The 14,238-nt window shown below is 39.9% G+C and overlaps 1 protein-coding gene across 1 annotated transcript in view; it reads right to left on the bottom strand.

Annotated features, from left to right (window-relative positions):
* ric1 (RIC1 homolog, RAB6A GEF complex partner 1) overlaps positions 1–14,238 on the bottom strand; it is a 34,580-nt gene that overhangs the window by 9,211 nt on the left and 11,131 nt on the right. Inside the window, exons 3-15 of the mRNA XM_054611880.1 lie at positions 9,752–9,831; positions 8,536–8,643; positions 5,866–6,011; positions 5,471–5,607; positions 4,329–4,420; positions 3,533–3,621; positions 2,202–2,346; positions 2,031–2,079; positions 1,527–1,724; positions 1,212–1,424; positions 647–685; positions 217–327; positions 18–107 (exon numbers count right to left, since the gene is read on the bottom strand). Of these exons, the coding sequence (XP_054467855.1) occupies positions 18–107; positions 217–327; positions 647–685; positions 1,212–1,424; positions 1,527–1,724; positions 2,031–2,079; positions 2,202–2,346; positions 3,533–3,621; positions 4,329–4,420; positions 5,471–5,607; positions 5,866–6,011; positions 8,536–8,643; positions 9,752–9,831 (1,497 nt within the window). The remainder of the gene's footprint in view (positions 1–17; positions 108–216; positions 328–646; positions 686–1,211; positions 1,425–1,526; positions 1,725–2,030; positions 2,080–2,201; positions 2,347–3,532; positions 3,622–4,328; positions 4,421–5,470; positions 5,608–5,865; positions 6,012–8,535; positions 8,644–9,751; positions 9,832–14,238) is intronic.

Below are 14,238 nucleotides of genomic sequence, written 5' to 3'. Positions count from 1 at the left end.
GGTGCCTCCGTCTTTACCTGCTCTTGCTGGTCAGTAAGATTGTAACAGGCAACCACCACAAAGTCCTTCCACCAAGCCAGACCGCCCGTCACCGTCATGTTCTGCTCCTACAGAGACGCAAACACAAACACACATGAACAATATTCACCTTGTCAAAAACACAAATCTAACTACCACAAAGCCGTTTAGCAAGGGTTACATTACAATGTCACATACCTGAGTGATGTTTCCAAACAGCTTCCATTTCCTTGTGTATAAGGAGTAGTGTGCAAAGCCCCGCCTCCCTGCTACAGCCATGCACTGGCCTGCTGTGTCTATGGCTGCAAACTGTCAGTTAAGCAAACAATAGAACATCATCTACTTACACAGAGTATAAACACACATACACACACAAAACTAAACAGTTTTATAGACATTTTTATTGATTACCGCTATACAAACATAGTGACCCAACCTAAGGTCTCCAAGAAGAGAAGGAAAAACAATTTTACTATAATTTATATACAGATTTTCTCTAGCTCCCACACTTGATTAATGATAATTCTGCTTATGTATATTAGTTTTCTTGTAAACATCACTGCTTTTGTAAAATCAGAAATATGGCAGCTCGTAGAGTCTGAGTACACATAGAGGTTCTCTTGCTTACCCGTATAGGCCAGTTGCTCTCTAGGTATGTGCTGTGAATCTAGAAGAATACAAAAAAAAAAGGCTGTGAGAAATACAAGATAATCCACACTGACAAGATTAAGGCATTTGTTTAATTGAATTGAGGTTCTCCAATTTTTTGTTTGTCTTTTATGATCCAGAAAACATTACTCAGCAGATGGAGTTGCTCTCAGTGCCAAGATGGTTTACATTCATTGCAGCTCGAGCTCAATCTCATACTGGAAGTTTGCAGACAACTTTTCTTTTTTAATTGTATATTTAGGGTTTATGGACTGTTGTTTGGACAAAACATGACATTTGATGACATCACTGTGTGCTGTAGGAAATTGTGATTGTCATCTTCTACTGTGTGTTGTGAAGACAAAAAGATGAATTGATATATTAAAAGAAGGAATTGGCAGTTTTTTAATAATGAAAATAATCACAGCCATAAAAGCCTCTATTGCTAATGCTACAGGATGGCCTACCAAGCAATATTTCAAAACTCTTGTCACTGCATAAATTCCCCCTAACAAGGTGTTAGGAGCTCCTGCATGCATGCTTACCTGGACCACGTGCCAGTGCTTGTGTCCCAGTAAAGTGCTGAGTCCCTGAGAGAGAGAGGAGTCGGGGTTGGGAGGATTGTGCGGCGGGCTGCCATCTTGTGGGTGCAAGTGTGTGTGCGGGTGTGAGTCAGAGGTGCTGTTGACCTGCGAGGGGTCACCGCAGGTCATGTAGAGGCGGTCTTCACCATGGAGCAACACCTGCTCCTGGTTACTCTGTGCAGTCGACATAGGAACAAACAGAGAAGGAATGTTTAACGTGTGTGTGCGTTTGTGTTTGTGTGTATTCACAAACCCTGATTATAAGTCTCCTCTCACCGTGCAGGGGTTAACTGTCAGGGCACTCTTGATGAAGTGGAACTGAAGTATGCCAGCCTGCATGGAGGGGTGAGGAGGTGGGGCCATTTCCTCCTGCTCCTCCTTCTCCTGCTGCTGCTGCTGCTGCTGCTCCTCCTGCCTTCTCCTCTCCTGTTTGTCAGGGATCACCCAGAGGTGGTAGCCCTCTGCTCCCCAGCTCTGGAAATGGCGATGTGGAAGTGAGTCATTATGCACATAGTGGTAATAAAAATACATTTTTCATGTTAACAGGTAAAATATCAATGAGTAGAGAATATTCAAATCAAAGCGTGAAATTAATTGGAATAGAATTAAGTGTGCTTCCTCTGTTCCAATTCAATGAATAGCAATTTGCTTGTAAATTACAGGATTTAAATAGTACTGAATTTTATAATGCTTTTAACATTGACAACTGATTTTTTTATATTCAAATGCCTTTTTATGGTAAATGTAGACGGTGGGACAGAATCAAATAAATCCACTTACCATAGAGCTGATTTTAATAGGTTCCTTCTTGGTACCATCAGAACGATACCTGAGGGGAGGAAAAAAATATTGCAAAGATATATAAAAAGAAGACAAATGTTGATATGAAGGTGAACTGAATGAAGTGTAAATTGTGTAATAGTGCATTTGTGTGCATGTGTGTCCACCTACGCAAAGTCCTCTCCCAGAGTACAGATGAGGTGAGCTCCAAAGACACTCCACAGCGATAGGCCGCCACACTCCCATGTAACCATGGCAACGCTGTAGTCAGGTGACCAGCGGATCATCTTGACTGGGCCTGTCTTGTTGTAGATGTCTGAACAGAGCCAAATAATACAGGGAAGTTATAAAGGTTCAGAAAGCTTAAGGTGTAGTTTAATTATTTAAGTGAATGCTTTTGCAAATGGTGCGATGGAAGTTTTCTCATATTTGACACTGAATCACATTATATTGTGCAAGACAACCTCTGAAAATTATGAAACAATTACTATAATTACTGACTTGTCTGAATGACAGAGTGATATTATCATCTACTGAAAACTAGGGAGTAGCTGAGGAACGTGTCTTTCTAACAAAACATAATTCACACAGGATTTCTTTTTTTGGACTGAAAAATAAAAGAATATATGTAACTGAGATTATCATTATTTTTCAAGTTCTGGAGACAATGGTGTGTGAAACAAAAAAAAACCTCTTTATTGTCTGTGTTTGAGATGATTCCAAGTGAACAAATATTAGGGCTTAGATTTGTATTTTGCAGAGAGCAGAGAAACTAAAGTTTCTGCGGGGACATTAAAGATTATGAAGACCTTTTTAATAACACATAGATGTTCTTTTTTTTTATACCTGCTACACAATAATTCTATCCAAAGTACAAAAGTACAATGGCAAACCAGTCGGGACCATTTGACCTGGGATTAATTATTATTACATTTGCAGTTCTCCCAACAGTATAAAAAAACCAAAACGTAATTATGTTATTATTCAAATCAATTCAACCTTGACCCGGGTAAGCAGCAGAAAATGGATGGATGGAAAATTTGGAAAAAACTAGCACCTTGGAAAGTTTAAGTTTCTACTAAATTAAATGAATAATATCTAAAACTTTTTAATACCTTTTCAGGCCCTTTTTTTATGAAACTCAATTCAGTGTTTTTTAATACTTTTCAAGACATGTACATCTCTTAAAAACTCATTCCCTGTTAGAATGGTGATGGGCCTTCACAGCAGTTCCCCCACTAGGGGGAGCTATGGCTTTAGATCCCGATACAGGACTGACTGAAACAGATGTGACCAAAGGGGAAACACAGGCATGTGAACCCGAGAGAGAGAGAGAGAGAGAGAGAGAGAGAGAGAGAGAGAGAGAGAGAGAGCTGAAGGAATGCAAGTTTTCTCAAGGAGGAATTTGTGCAGGGCTGTGACACAGAGAGACAGAAGAATAGAAGGGAGAGAGAGAGACAAAAACAGGGTAAGAGAGTGATAGGCAGCATATGTTGTGATACCTGGGTAGTGTTTTGGGGTTAGCTCCAGTTTGTGGGAGAGCTGCATGGATCCTGTCGTGGTGTCTATCATGTACACCAGCACTGAGCCGCTGTAAAGAAAAGAAACACAGTTGAACAGTCAGAATGTGTTGCCTAGGGGAATATAAGCTGTATAGTATCGACAAACAGAACCATATATATGAATAAACACGTGTACATAACTCTGTATCAACAACACAAACAAGGTCATTTTTGTGTTGTGTGTGATAACAAATGAATAATTACAGAGGCTTAAATGAAAATGCTGCCTACTGACCTTAAGTCAACCTCTTACTCATTAAGGGGTAAAAAAACAAAGTGATCTAAATAAGAGAATCAAACGGATTCAAAAGACTCAGATTCATTTTTTTCTTCTCCTTTTACAGCAGGACTGACTTTAGGCTCTACTTTTTCTTATCATTTGCAAATGTCTGGCAATACTTATATTAAAAACTGGAGCCCTGTCTGTTTGCCCAGGTTGTTTCAGAGAGGCAGAAAACACAGAAAATGATGAAGGAGAGGGGGGGCGCCATGAGGAAGAAAAAGTCCAGCCAACCTGGCAGATTGCAACATCCATTGGGGGTTTCTGACAAGCACACACTAGGAAGGCCTCGGCAAACACAAACTGACAGATTCTCACACTGGACACACCCCACATGGACAACAATCTATCTCTGTAACACACGGATGCAGACAAACACACACACACTGCACCCAGGTTTTCTTCCCAACACTGTATTGTAAAGATTTGGACGGAGAGACAGTTACAGACACGTACCTGGCACATCCAAAGGCCATCAGTCTGTACTTGTTGTTGACGGCCACACAGGTGCCATCATTCACATCTCCTGCCCAGACGCCCTGCAGCGGCTGGTCACACACACAACAAAACATTTATGAATTACAAATAAGGGAATCTGTGTAATGATGTCAGTTGAAGGTCAGCAAAGCTTGTTTTAACTACCGTTTCCTTTAAACACATCACTTAAATGTAACTTAAAATGTGTTGATAAGATAAAATGAAACTCTACGGCTCAGAATAAACACACATTATAAGCTTGGTCACGATTTTTATACAATATCTATATCTGGACACATTTACATCTTGATGGAGTCAACAACACCTACTTTCCAATATCAAGAACATCATTCTCATTTCTAGCCAAAATATTAATTTGGAGCTCCTCTTGTCCTTTTCGATGCTTGGATAGATATCTTACTGATATAGTCATTAATGTTTAAAACCTGCCAAGATAAAGTAATGGCAGAGAGACCTGTATTAAATCATATGATCATGATACTAATTAAAAATACTGCACTGCCATGTTCATAAAATCTAAAAACTCGTTGACCTGAACATTTTGCATCATTGGTTTGGATAATTACGTCTGTGTCTCTCTTATTTGGGAACACTGTGGTTTCTGGTTGCTCATGTCATTAAAGTGAACTTTTTTTTTTTTTTTTTACTATCTTCAAACTTGTTTAACACTCAAAGAGAACAGATTGTTCACTTTGCCTCTATTTATTTACTACTTAAAGTTTTAGCCTTTATATTTGTTCCTTACCTGGTACCCAAATAGATTTTTTTGGACGTAAATACCACAGAATATGGCTTAAAAGATGGCATTACCTATCTTCACAAAACTGAAACATTTTAGAGATGTTCCTGGTTCAAATAGGTCGGTGGTGGTTCCCCTGTCATGGGGTCAGATGATGCCATATGCTGATATATATTGATGACATAAGCTGTAGAACTAATGGTTGTCTGCAAGTCTTGTAAAGAAGAATCTGTGACTTTCATCAGCCTCTCAACGCAATAAACTATTATAAGTTTTTGATTATCTGAGTTTTGATCTTCCGTTTGCCATTTAGCACACTTGTGTGTGTTTTAACATTAGCAGTGTGTGTCAGTTTTCTTACATCTGCGGTGATGGTGTTGCTCAGTGGTGTGATAAAGCCCAGGCGTCCATCATTCAGCACCACAGCAAAGCCGTCTAGGGTTACACAATACTCCATACAATGGATATGCACTCCTTCCAGTACTAGAGAGGGACCGCCTACAAACACACACATACATATAGAAGTTGAAGTACTCTATGGAACAAAAAGACTCAATGTGGAAATTAAGTGAAGCAAACAACAAGAAAGAAGACTGCTGTAGACAAAACAAGTATGCGTTTTTAAAAGTGATGTTATTTGAAAGAAGTCAACATTGTAATTATAATTTATTTCCCAGCATTAGAAAGTGATTGGAAACTAAAATCAAATCTGCTCTCTTCCCCCATGTTCTGCTGTGTGCACGGGTCTTTTCTAACCTCGAGCAGAATGCAGGTCTAGCGAGAAGGGGATTGTGGTGAGGCAGATGGCCTTGCGTCCGTTGCTGCCCAGCCCGTCCCAGTGCAGCACATGGAGATAGCCATCTGCAGTACAGACCAACAAGTCCTCCTGAAGGGACTGCAGACTGGTGGGAGAAAGAAGAACCAACACAGAAATGAGCATTGAGGTCCAACAGACAGGAAGTAAACTGTAGAGGAGGCAGTAAAAAAAACAGGGACAGTAGGTAGGAAGAGTGGGAACGAGATAAAAAGCAGTGTTAGAAAACAGTGGACCAGTCATCATCCAGCTGTGCCATCAGAGTGGGGCCTGAAACTTTTACTGGCCAGCTGTGATGACGCCACATAGCTGTCTATGCCAACTGTCACTGTCTTCTCATACACAAGGGAACAAACAACTGCGTGTTTGAGAGTGTGTGTGTGTGTGTGTGTGTGTGTGTGTGTGTGTGTGTGTGTGTGTGTGTGTGTGTGTGTGTGTGTGTGTGTGTGTGTGTGTGAAAGCGCTTCATTGTCTTCCAAAAAGTATGACAGGTCTAAGACTGAAGATGGCACAATGGGACAACTAAAAGGAGAAAAGCGGCCATCGGAAATAGAGAAATGAAAGGAAGTTGAGGGTGTTGAGCACAGTGGACTTAAACTGTGGAGGAGGCAACATTTTTTTACTGTAGTTTCACAGCAGGAGACGCCCACTCATCTCCTGCACAATCGAGCTGTGCCTTTGAACTGCCAAGGAACTGCTCTCATTCAGATGACTACTCTGTAATCTCTGTCAAGTGCTCACATTAGAGATGTGATGGATGAACACGAGGAAATGAAAGATGCAGACAGTATAAACAGAAAATAAACAAGAATACAGACAGAAAGAAAGTCGAGCAGAAAAGTTCTTGTCAGTCAGCAAACAAAGACGTCAAGTTGGAGGATGCGGGGCGGATAATAAGGAAGGTAAAAAACTAGAAGTAAAACTAAACCAAAAAAAGAACTGAAAATAGCAAAGACTGAACAACGACAAAGGAGAAAACCAGGAGAAAGGTAAAATGGCTCTTGTCTGACTGACTCTGTTGTTCCTTGACTTTGGTTATTTCGTCTCTTCAATAATATAATTATTTGGGGACTAGGTTTTTGAGAACCTCATTTAAACCCCATTAAGCTTCTCTGGTAACAATGAACAAGGTAATTATCCTCAGTGCATTGTATGTTTATAATACGTTTACATTAAAATGAAATGATTAACTCACATAAACTTACACTGCTGTGAGATTTTCAGGGACCAATGGGATGTTTTGGCTTCCTTTTCTTTTTTTCTTTTTTTTTAATACAGCTGGCAGACCTGATCCCAGTGTGTTAAAACAGGTAAAGGCTTGAAAATTGATCCGTCTTCACACAGGTGATGCTGATCTAAAAATGTAGAAATCAGCTTGCCAATCTTGGTGACAAGCCTTCTCAGAGACAGGAAAGGAATGAATTCCTCCAATTATAATTGTATGTTGCTAACATGCAATCAATCTCACTAAATTGAAATCCCCAAATGCCTCGTCTATCATGTGAATAAATACTGTCCAGAAAACGCATGAGGCTGATTTGAACCAGTTACTCTCCAGGAAACATTTATTCCATCCAGCAATCACTGATATCAAAATTGTTCCTTCTGCCATCATTTCATCATTCATCCATTGTATTTAACCGCTTATCCTGTTCAGGGTTGCGGGGGGCTGATCCCAGCTGACATTGAGCAAAGGCACGGTTCACCCTGGACAGGTCCACCAGAATATCGCAGGGTTAACAGATACAGACAGGAAACCATTCATGAGCAATTTAGAGTCATCAATCAACCTAAGCTGCATGTCTTTGGACTGTGGGAGCCAGAAAACCACAGGGAGAATATCCAAACTTGCCCCATATAGCCCGGGAATCAAACCCTTTTCTCACTCTTCTATCTCAACGGCCCTCCATCTCTGCAGGTTCATGTATTTCTCTCTGCAGGCCTTTGTGTTTTCAACTTACAGAGTGGTTAAGCTTCTAGCCGCGCCTCAGCCATCTCTCACTGCCAATCCTGACTTTCCATGAGAGGAAAAAGATCATTTTTAAAGGTCTCACTCTGGGCCATATGCCCTTCGCAGATGTAAAAGGAGTGGCTCACTTTTAACAGCTTCAACTATGGAGGACATTCTTAAAATATGCAAAAATGTAAAAATGTACCTGTTGTTTCAATCATAATGTCAGTGTATTCTATAAGCTTTACAATGTACAAAATGTGTGAATCCATGAAAAAAGAAACTGACTGGAAACCTTTATCTTGCGTAGTTTTCAAAGCTTTTAACAGTGCTCTTTATCTTGTCCGTGTGAAATTCACAAGACCTAAAAATAATTGTAAAGTGAATATATTTATTGTACACAAACATGTACATCGGGGTTAAAAGGGGAGGGTTGAAAAAACCAACATGATTAACAGTGCTCTTTCTTAGTTTACAGATAGTGATTGCATTAGGATACACAGTGAGCAGCATATATTTTGGTGGTTCCTGTGTGTGAAGGTCTTTGTGAATGTGAGCTGGCGTCTATATGAGGGAGAGGACGATGTGCCGACACAACAGGGAGAAACACAAAGAGAGAGAGAGAGAGAAAAGATAACTGGACGATAAGACTTGATCCTACCTGGTGATAGGGGCCTCCAGATCCACAGGCTTCTTCATCTCTAAAGACAAAGCGGGGGCACATTGCTCCTCCTTGTAACCCGGGGTAACCCTCACACGAGGACTGCCTCTGTGCAAACACACAAATACAATAATACACAGATTAATTTTACTGATGTACGAGGAAAACTGTTGAGAACCCAAAATGCAAATCGGAGCTGAAAAGGCCCACTGAATAGGCCCCGACTTGCCTGACCTCTGCTGGTATGCTGTTAAGGAATGTGAAAGACACACATCCTCTCACAAACACAAACACACACACACACACACACACTAGACACACACACACTAGACACACCAGCAAAGAAACACCACGTACACACATCACATGGACACTTAACACACAGCACAGCAACAGAATGATTTAGTGAAGGATGAGAGAAAGGCATGTAAACACCTTATACAAATGTACTTTTTTGGTACTTTTTTTTTAAGGGCTGTTTGAAAAGCCGAGCCAGAGGAGAGTGTTGCAGCAGCATATTAATCCATATATACTTCTGGCCAGGTAGTGTAATGGTCACTTAAAAACACATCTATAGCTGCAGCAGTGGGCAGTTATATTTCCCTACCTGCTTTTATCAATCATATAACCCAAGCAAATTATTAATTACATATTTAGTTAAGAGCAAACACAACATTACATAACAGGATTTAGTGCTTAAGCCCTCTTGTATTCCTACTGGCATTGTTAACCAGCTGCACTGATAGACAGCTGCCGGCTGATTGCTAATGAGACGTACTGCAGCAAGCAAACAGTCCCAAAAGGAAATAAAGCAGCTGACGCATGTATATAAAACATTTTGGTGATTGTTCATAACCAGCAATGTCATTATAATTCGTCATTTGCAGTTATAAAACAAGCAAGATAAACAGGGAAAGAATACAGATATCTACTGTTTCAACTGACTAAGTCAAAGTGCAAAGAAATAATGTTGCTGAGTTTTGTAAACATGCAATATTATGTTTTCACATTTAACCCCAAGCAGATCTGCGTTTCATTCAAAACTGATAATAATAATAATAATAATAATAATGGTTAAATGGCACTCTCTTTATGGCAGAAATGATTTGTTGATGGTGTAGCGTCACAGCAAGCTACAGCTTGGCCCTCTCTGCTCACTTTACCTAAATATGTGTGTATCAATGTGTAAGAGTGTTTGAATTTGTGCTGTACTCACCTCGGATAGACAGGCTCATAGAGGGATTTGCCATCCCCTCCACCCAGCACATCAAACAAGAGGATGTAGCCTTTGGCAGACTGAAAACAGAGAATTGTAAAAAAAGAAAACATCAATATAGTTAATCAAGCACAATTTGATTATCAGACAGAGAGATGGGGAGTATCGAACACTGAGAACACACAAATAATAACAACAACATGTTTCAGAGAGAGAGTAAGTGAGGATAAACCGTAAAAATGGATAGGGATGAGAACGGGAATTTACAAGTAAAGTTTTAAATATTATTTGCATGTCATCAAAAGTCACTCAATTCCTTTTGAGGGTGGCACAAGAGAGAAATAATAGGGAGGACCAAACGGAAAAAAATGAGTAATCAGTAAACAAAAGTATCATCATCAAAATCCGTAGGAGGAGATGGAAAAGATCAATTACACCCTGTACCCTTTTTTAAAATAGGACTTTCTAATAATTCTGTTTATCTCATTGAAACAAAATCCACACCTTCAATGTTTGATGTAGACTAGAGGGACGTAGAGTCAATCTGAAACCTTTGACAAACCACTAAGTAACACTATGATTACTTTCTAAAGATCATCAGTGAGGAGTCTTGACTCGTATTTTAGGGTATTTCATGTGTTTCTATTTCTCCTAAAAAGGATAATATTTGCAACACAGGTACTCTTGTGGTTTAGAAAATATTTGTATCCCACAGAAATGTTGGTTGACATTTTCCTGCACTGCTCCATGCTGAAGAGGCTCAGCTGTTACTGATAATGATGCTCAGAAACAAATTTGTCCGCATTTCAAAAACAGAAATGCACGCTCCATTCTGTGTAGGAGTTCAAAATATCTGTTATGTTAAAATAGTAGTTACCGGTACTTGTATGTGCGTACAGTGCTTTTTTTACCACCACACACACACACACACACACACACACACACACACACACACACACACACACACACACACACACACACACACACACACACACACACACACACACACACACACACACACACACACACACACACACACACACACACACACACACACACACACACACACACACACACACACACACACGTCTGGGATACGGCTGAAATTGAACCTGTAGACTGAAACATGACACGAAACCTGATCTTAACTCCACTGTCAGCAGTGATGTGAATGACTGCATATAAAGAAGACTTTGGTAATCCTGCAGAGCCACCAAGAACCAGAACCAGAACCAATGCGCAAACCACTATTCTGCTATTTACGGACTTTTATCCAGATGTGCTTCTCTGTATGGTGATGTTTTACTCTTAGTTTATGGAAGCACACTGAAGTAACCCTTGACTTTTCCAGTGTGGTGACAATGTTGTTAATAGCAACCCAAATGAGGAAGAGAGGGAGAGAGGGAGAGAGGGGGAGAGGGAGTGAAGCCAGCAACAACATGAAGCTTGACTAAAAAAGAGAAGCCACAGCCAGAGAGATGACAGAGCCAAACAGAGGCCTGCTAAACCCATCAAACGCTTTGGAGCTCCACAAAGCTGCAGATGAGCTACAAAAGGCAAAAACTGCTAAACAACAACACTCCAGCATGCATCAAATCTACATCAGAGATATATATATATATATATATATATATATATATATATATATATATATATATATATATATATATATATATATATATATATATATATATGCTTCTGTTTCTTAAGACAAAGAAATGTGTGCTTCTGTTTCTTAAGACAAAGAAAGAAAAGTGCAAACTGTCAACATAAAGCAGTTTAAATAGTTTTTTTAATACTTCAAATACTGCATCTCAATGTGAAAAGAAACACTTTGAATCTACAAACAGGTTCCGCATATCAGGTATTGTGTAATTATTTTTGGTTTTGAAAAACAAAGAGACTCATGTTATTGTTAACTCTGCTAAACACAATGAAAGTGACACTGACTGCGTACGTGTGTAAAAAATCCCCATATTTGAAAGACAATATTTGCATAAATCACAAAGCACTGAGCACTTGTAAAGGGCATCCCTCCATCATGTCAATTTGCTAATTTATCAACAGAAAATGTTTAGAATTGTTTTCCTTGCATCTTAATAGACACACAGATCTCTCATAGACAAATAAACACTGATACCCACACACTGTTTTTTGTAATGAGTTACGTGCCAAATGATTGGGAACAACTGGAGTAATCTTAATGTGTGAAGTTGTATTGCGTGTTTTAATGTAAAATCTTAATCTGTACCCCTTAAATCAGTATCTAGTAACATAAAATGGGTATACTGAAGTTAAGTACAGGTACCTCTAAATATAACACTGCACAGTTCTAGAGTAAATCTACATATAGTTACACTCCGAGAGTATTTAATTGACAACCATTGCTAGCATTGGGGAAGGCTTGCCTTTGTGTATTGCAATATAAATTAGGCAGTAAAAGTAACAGTGAATAGGCCAGATGAAATACGGTATTCTGCAGTTTGCATCATAACTCTGAAGTACTGTCACTGTGATATCTAAACTCACAGAAGTCCCTTTTTTCCTAGAGGGGGGGGGCAGCTCATTAAGGAAGCACGAGTGTGACTTGCCAGCAACTGTACTTCAAAAGCATGCCAATTAACATTAACGGATCTCAGTGAAGTATCAAAGTTGGGAGGGGGAGGGGCGGGAAAACTATTTAGCAACCTAAGACAAACCTCAGCAGAGTCTCCCACTCTCAACATCTCATCCCTTTCATCTGTAGTTTGATCACACAAGACACAAGAAAGCATTCACACAGCCATTCATACTTTTCATGGGACTACGATCACGTGCACTTCAACTCATCTTGTCAGATACCTGTAAAAACAAGGATGAAAGGGATGGGAGATAAAGAGGGGGCCACAATGATAATCGCCTCACGTCTCCGGGAGTCTTGGTGCTCTAGGTACGTTCACACATGCAGAGATAATGACGCAGGAAGAGGCAGGACGCCGGTTCTTTGTCATCTAAAGCTCAATAAACAAAAGGAGGAACGCACCCAGTGAGGAAGGCGTTTAAATAGCTTTCTCTCTACGTCCTCTGACAAATGGGAGCGGCAACAAAAAGCTGCAGTTCCTGAACCAGTCGTTGTTACTCAAGAGTCTTCCATGAGCCTGCAGAATAGGATCCACAAATGAGTGATGCCAGGGCCGGCTCAGTTTCCACTGCAGATACAGGACCTTAAGGCCATAAGAGTAACCACTCTACAAAACACAATCCCAACCAAAAATATATACACACTCTCTCATCCTCATACTGGCAACAATTGGCGCTGAAAACAAAATCATATATATATATATATATATATATATATATATATATATGACAAGGTTTCTACACAAGGTTTTTATAAAAGCAAATGGACACAGCATACGCAGTGTCCATACGCAGCCAGGTCATAGAGGGCACTGATGTGGCAGCAGAATCATTCTCCTAATAACTTGATGTCTCGTGGGCACATATTCATACTCAACAATCAGCTCACGAGAGGCACATAATAGATGGTACTGTAATTACAGGGCTCAAGACGGGGCTTTAGCTTTTGTCACGTAACACTTCCTCTTATTCAGTTGGCACTTATACGCTATTTAAACCGACTGGGACTACTTGATGCATTTGAAAGAAGAGGACATCAAAGGATCGACTTAATGCTGCTATAAAAACGCAAGCAAACAGAAACGAAGAAGAAAGTCTCTAGTTCAGGCTCGCAAGTAGAATGAAAGACATGCAAGTCAGCAGAAAACTGTACACAGTGTATCAGCGTACTGGGGCCTCTTTTCTGCATGTTTAAACAAGCTCCAGAGCCGCACGCACACACGCACACACTTAACACACACGCGCACACACATGCGCGCACACATGCGCGCACACACACGCTGGTGGATATCTGCAGTGGCTACCTGAAAATATAAGCACATTTTTAAATAAAAAAAAAGAAAAAAAAAAGGTGGCTGTCATTGAAAAACACATTAGACATTAAGAAAAAAAAAAAACATGACTGTCCCTTTCCAACAAGACCCAATTTACCAGCCATCAAGGAGGGACACAATAAAAAGAAGAATCTAATCCAGTACAGCCACAACACAAAGCAAAGCCTCCAAAAGAAGAGTTGAAACACTCTGATGCAGTCTCAGAAAAATGATGTTTATTGCAGAGCTAATGTATGATCCTGTTATTGCCTCCACATCTTGAATGTGTGTGCGTATGTGATAGAGATAAGATCAGAATATGTGGGTTGCATTTGTTTACAAAAACCTAAAATGCTGCAGAAAATGTCGACCGCGCAATTTGAGGATTGTGCTCTTTTTCCTGACTACTGCTGTGTGAGAGTCTAAAAATATAGAGGGAACATTTTGGCCTCAGACAGATCCCAAAACACACAGATGAAGAGCTCAATGCTATAAAGTATTTCCTTTGTTTTTGAGGATCCTTTCTTGACTCCTGCCCCACAAAAAAAGACTGTC

The sequence above is a fragment of the Anoplopoma fimbria genome, chromosome 14 (genome assembly GCF_027596085.1).
Source record: "Anoplopoma fimbria isolate UVic2021 breed Golden Eagle Sablefish chromosome 14, Afim_UVic_2022, whole genome shotgun sequence".
In the NCBI taxonomy this organism is placed as follows: domain Eukaryota; kingdom Metazoa; phylum Chordata; class Actinopteri; order Perciformes; family Anoplopomatidae; genus Anoplopoma; species Anoplopoma fimbria.
This window is presented reverse-complemented; position numbering and strand designations above follow the sequence as displayed.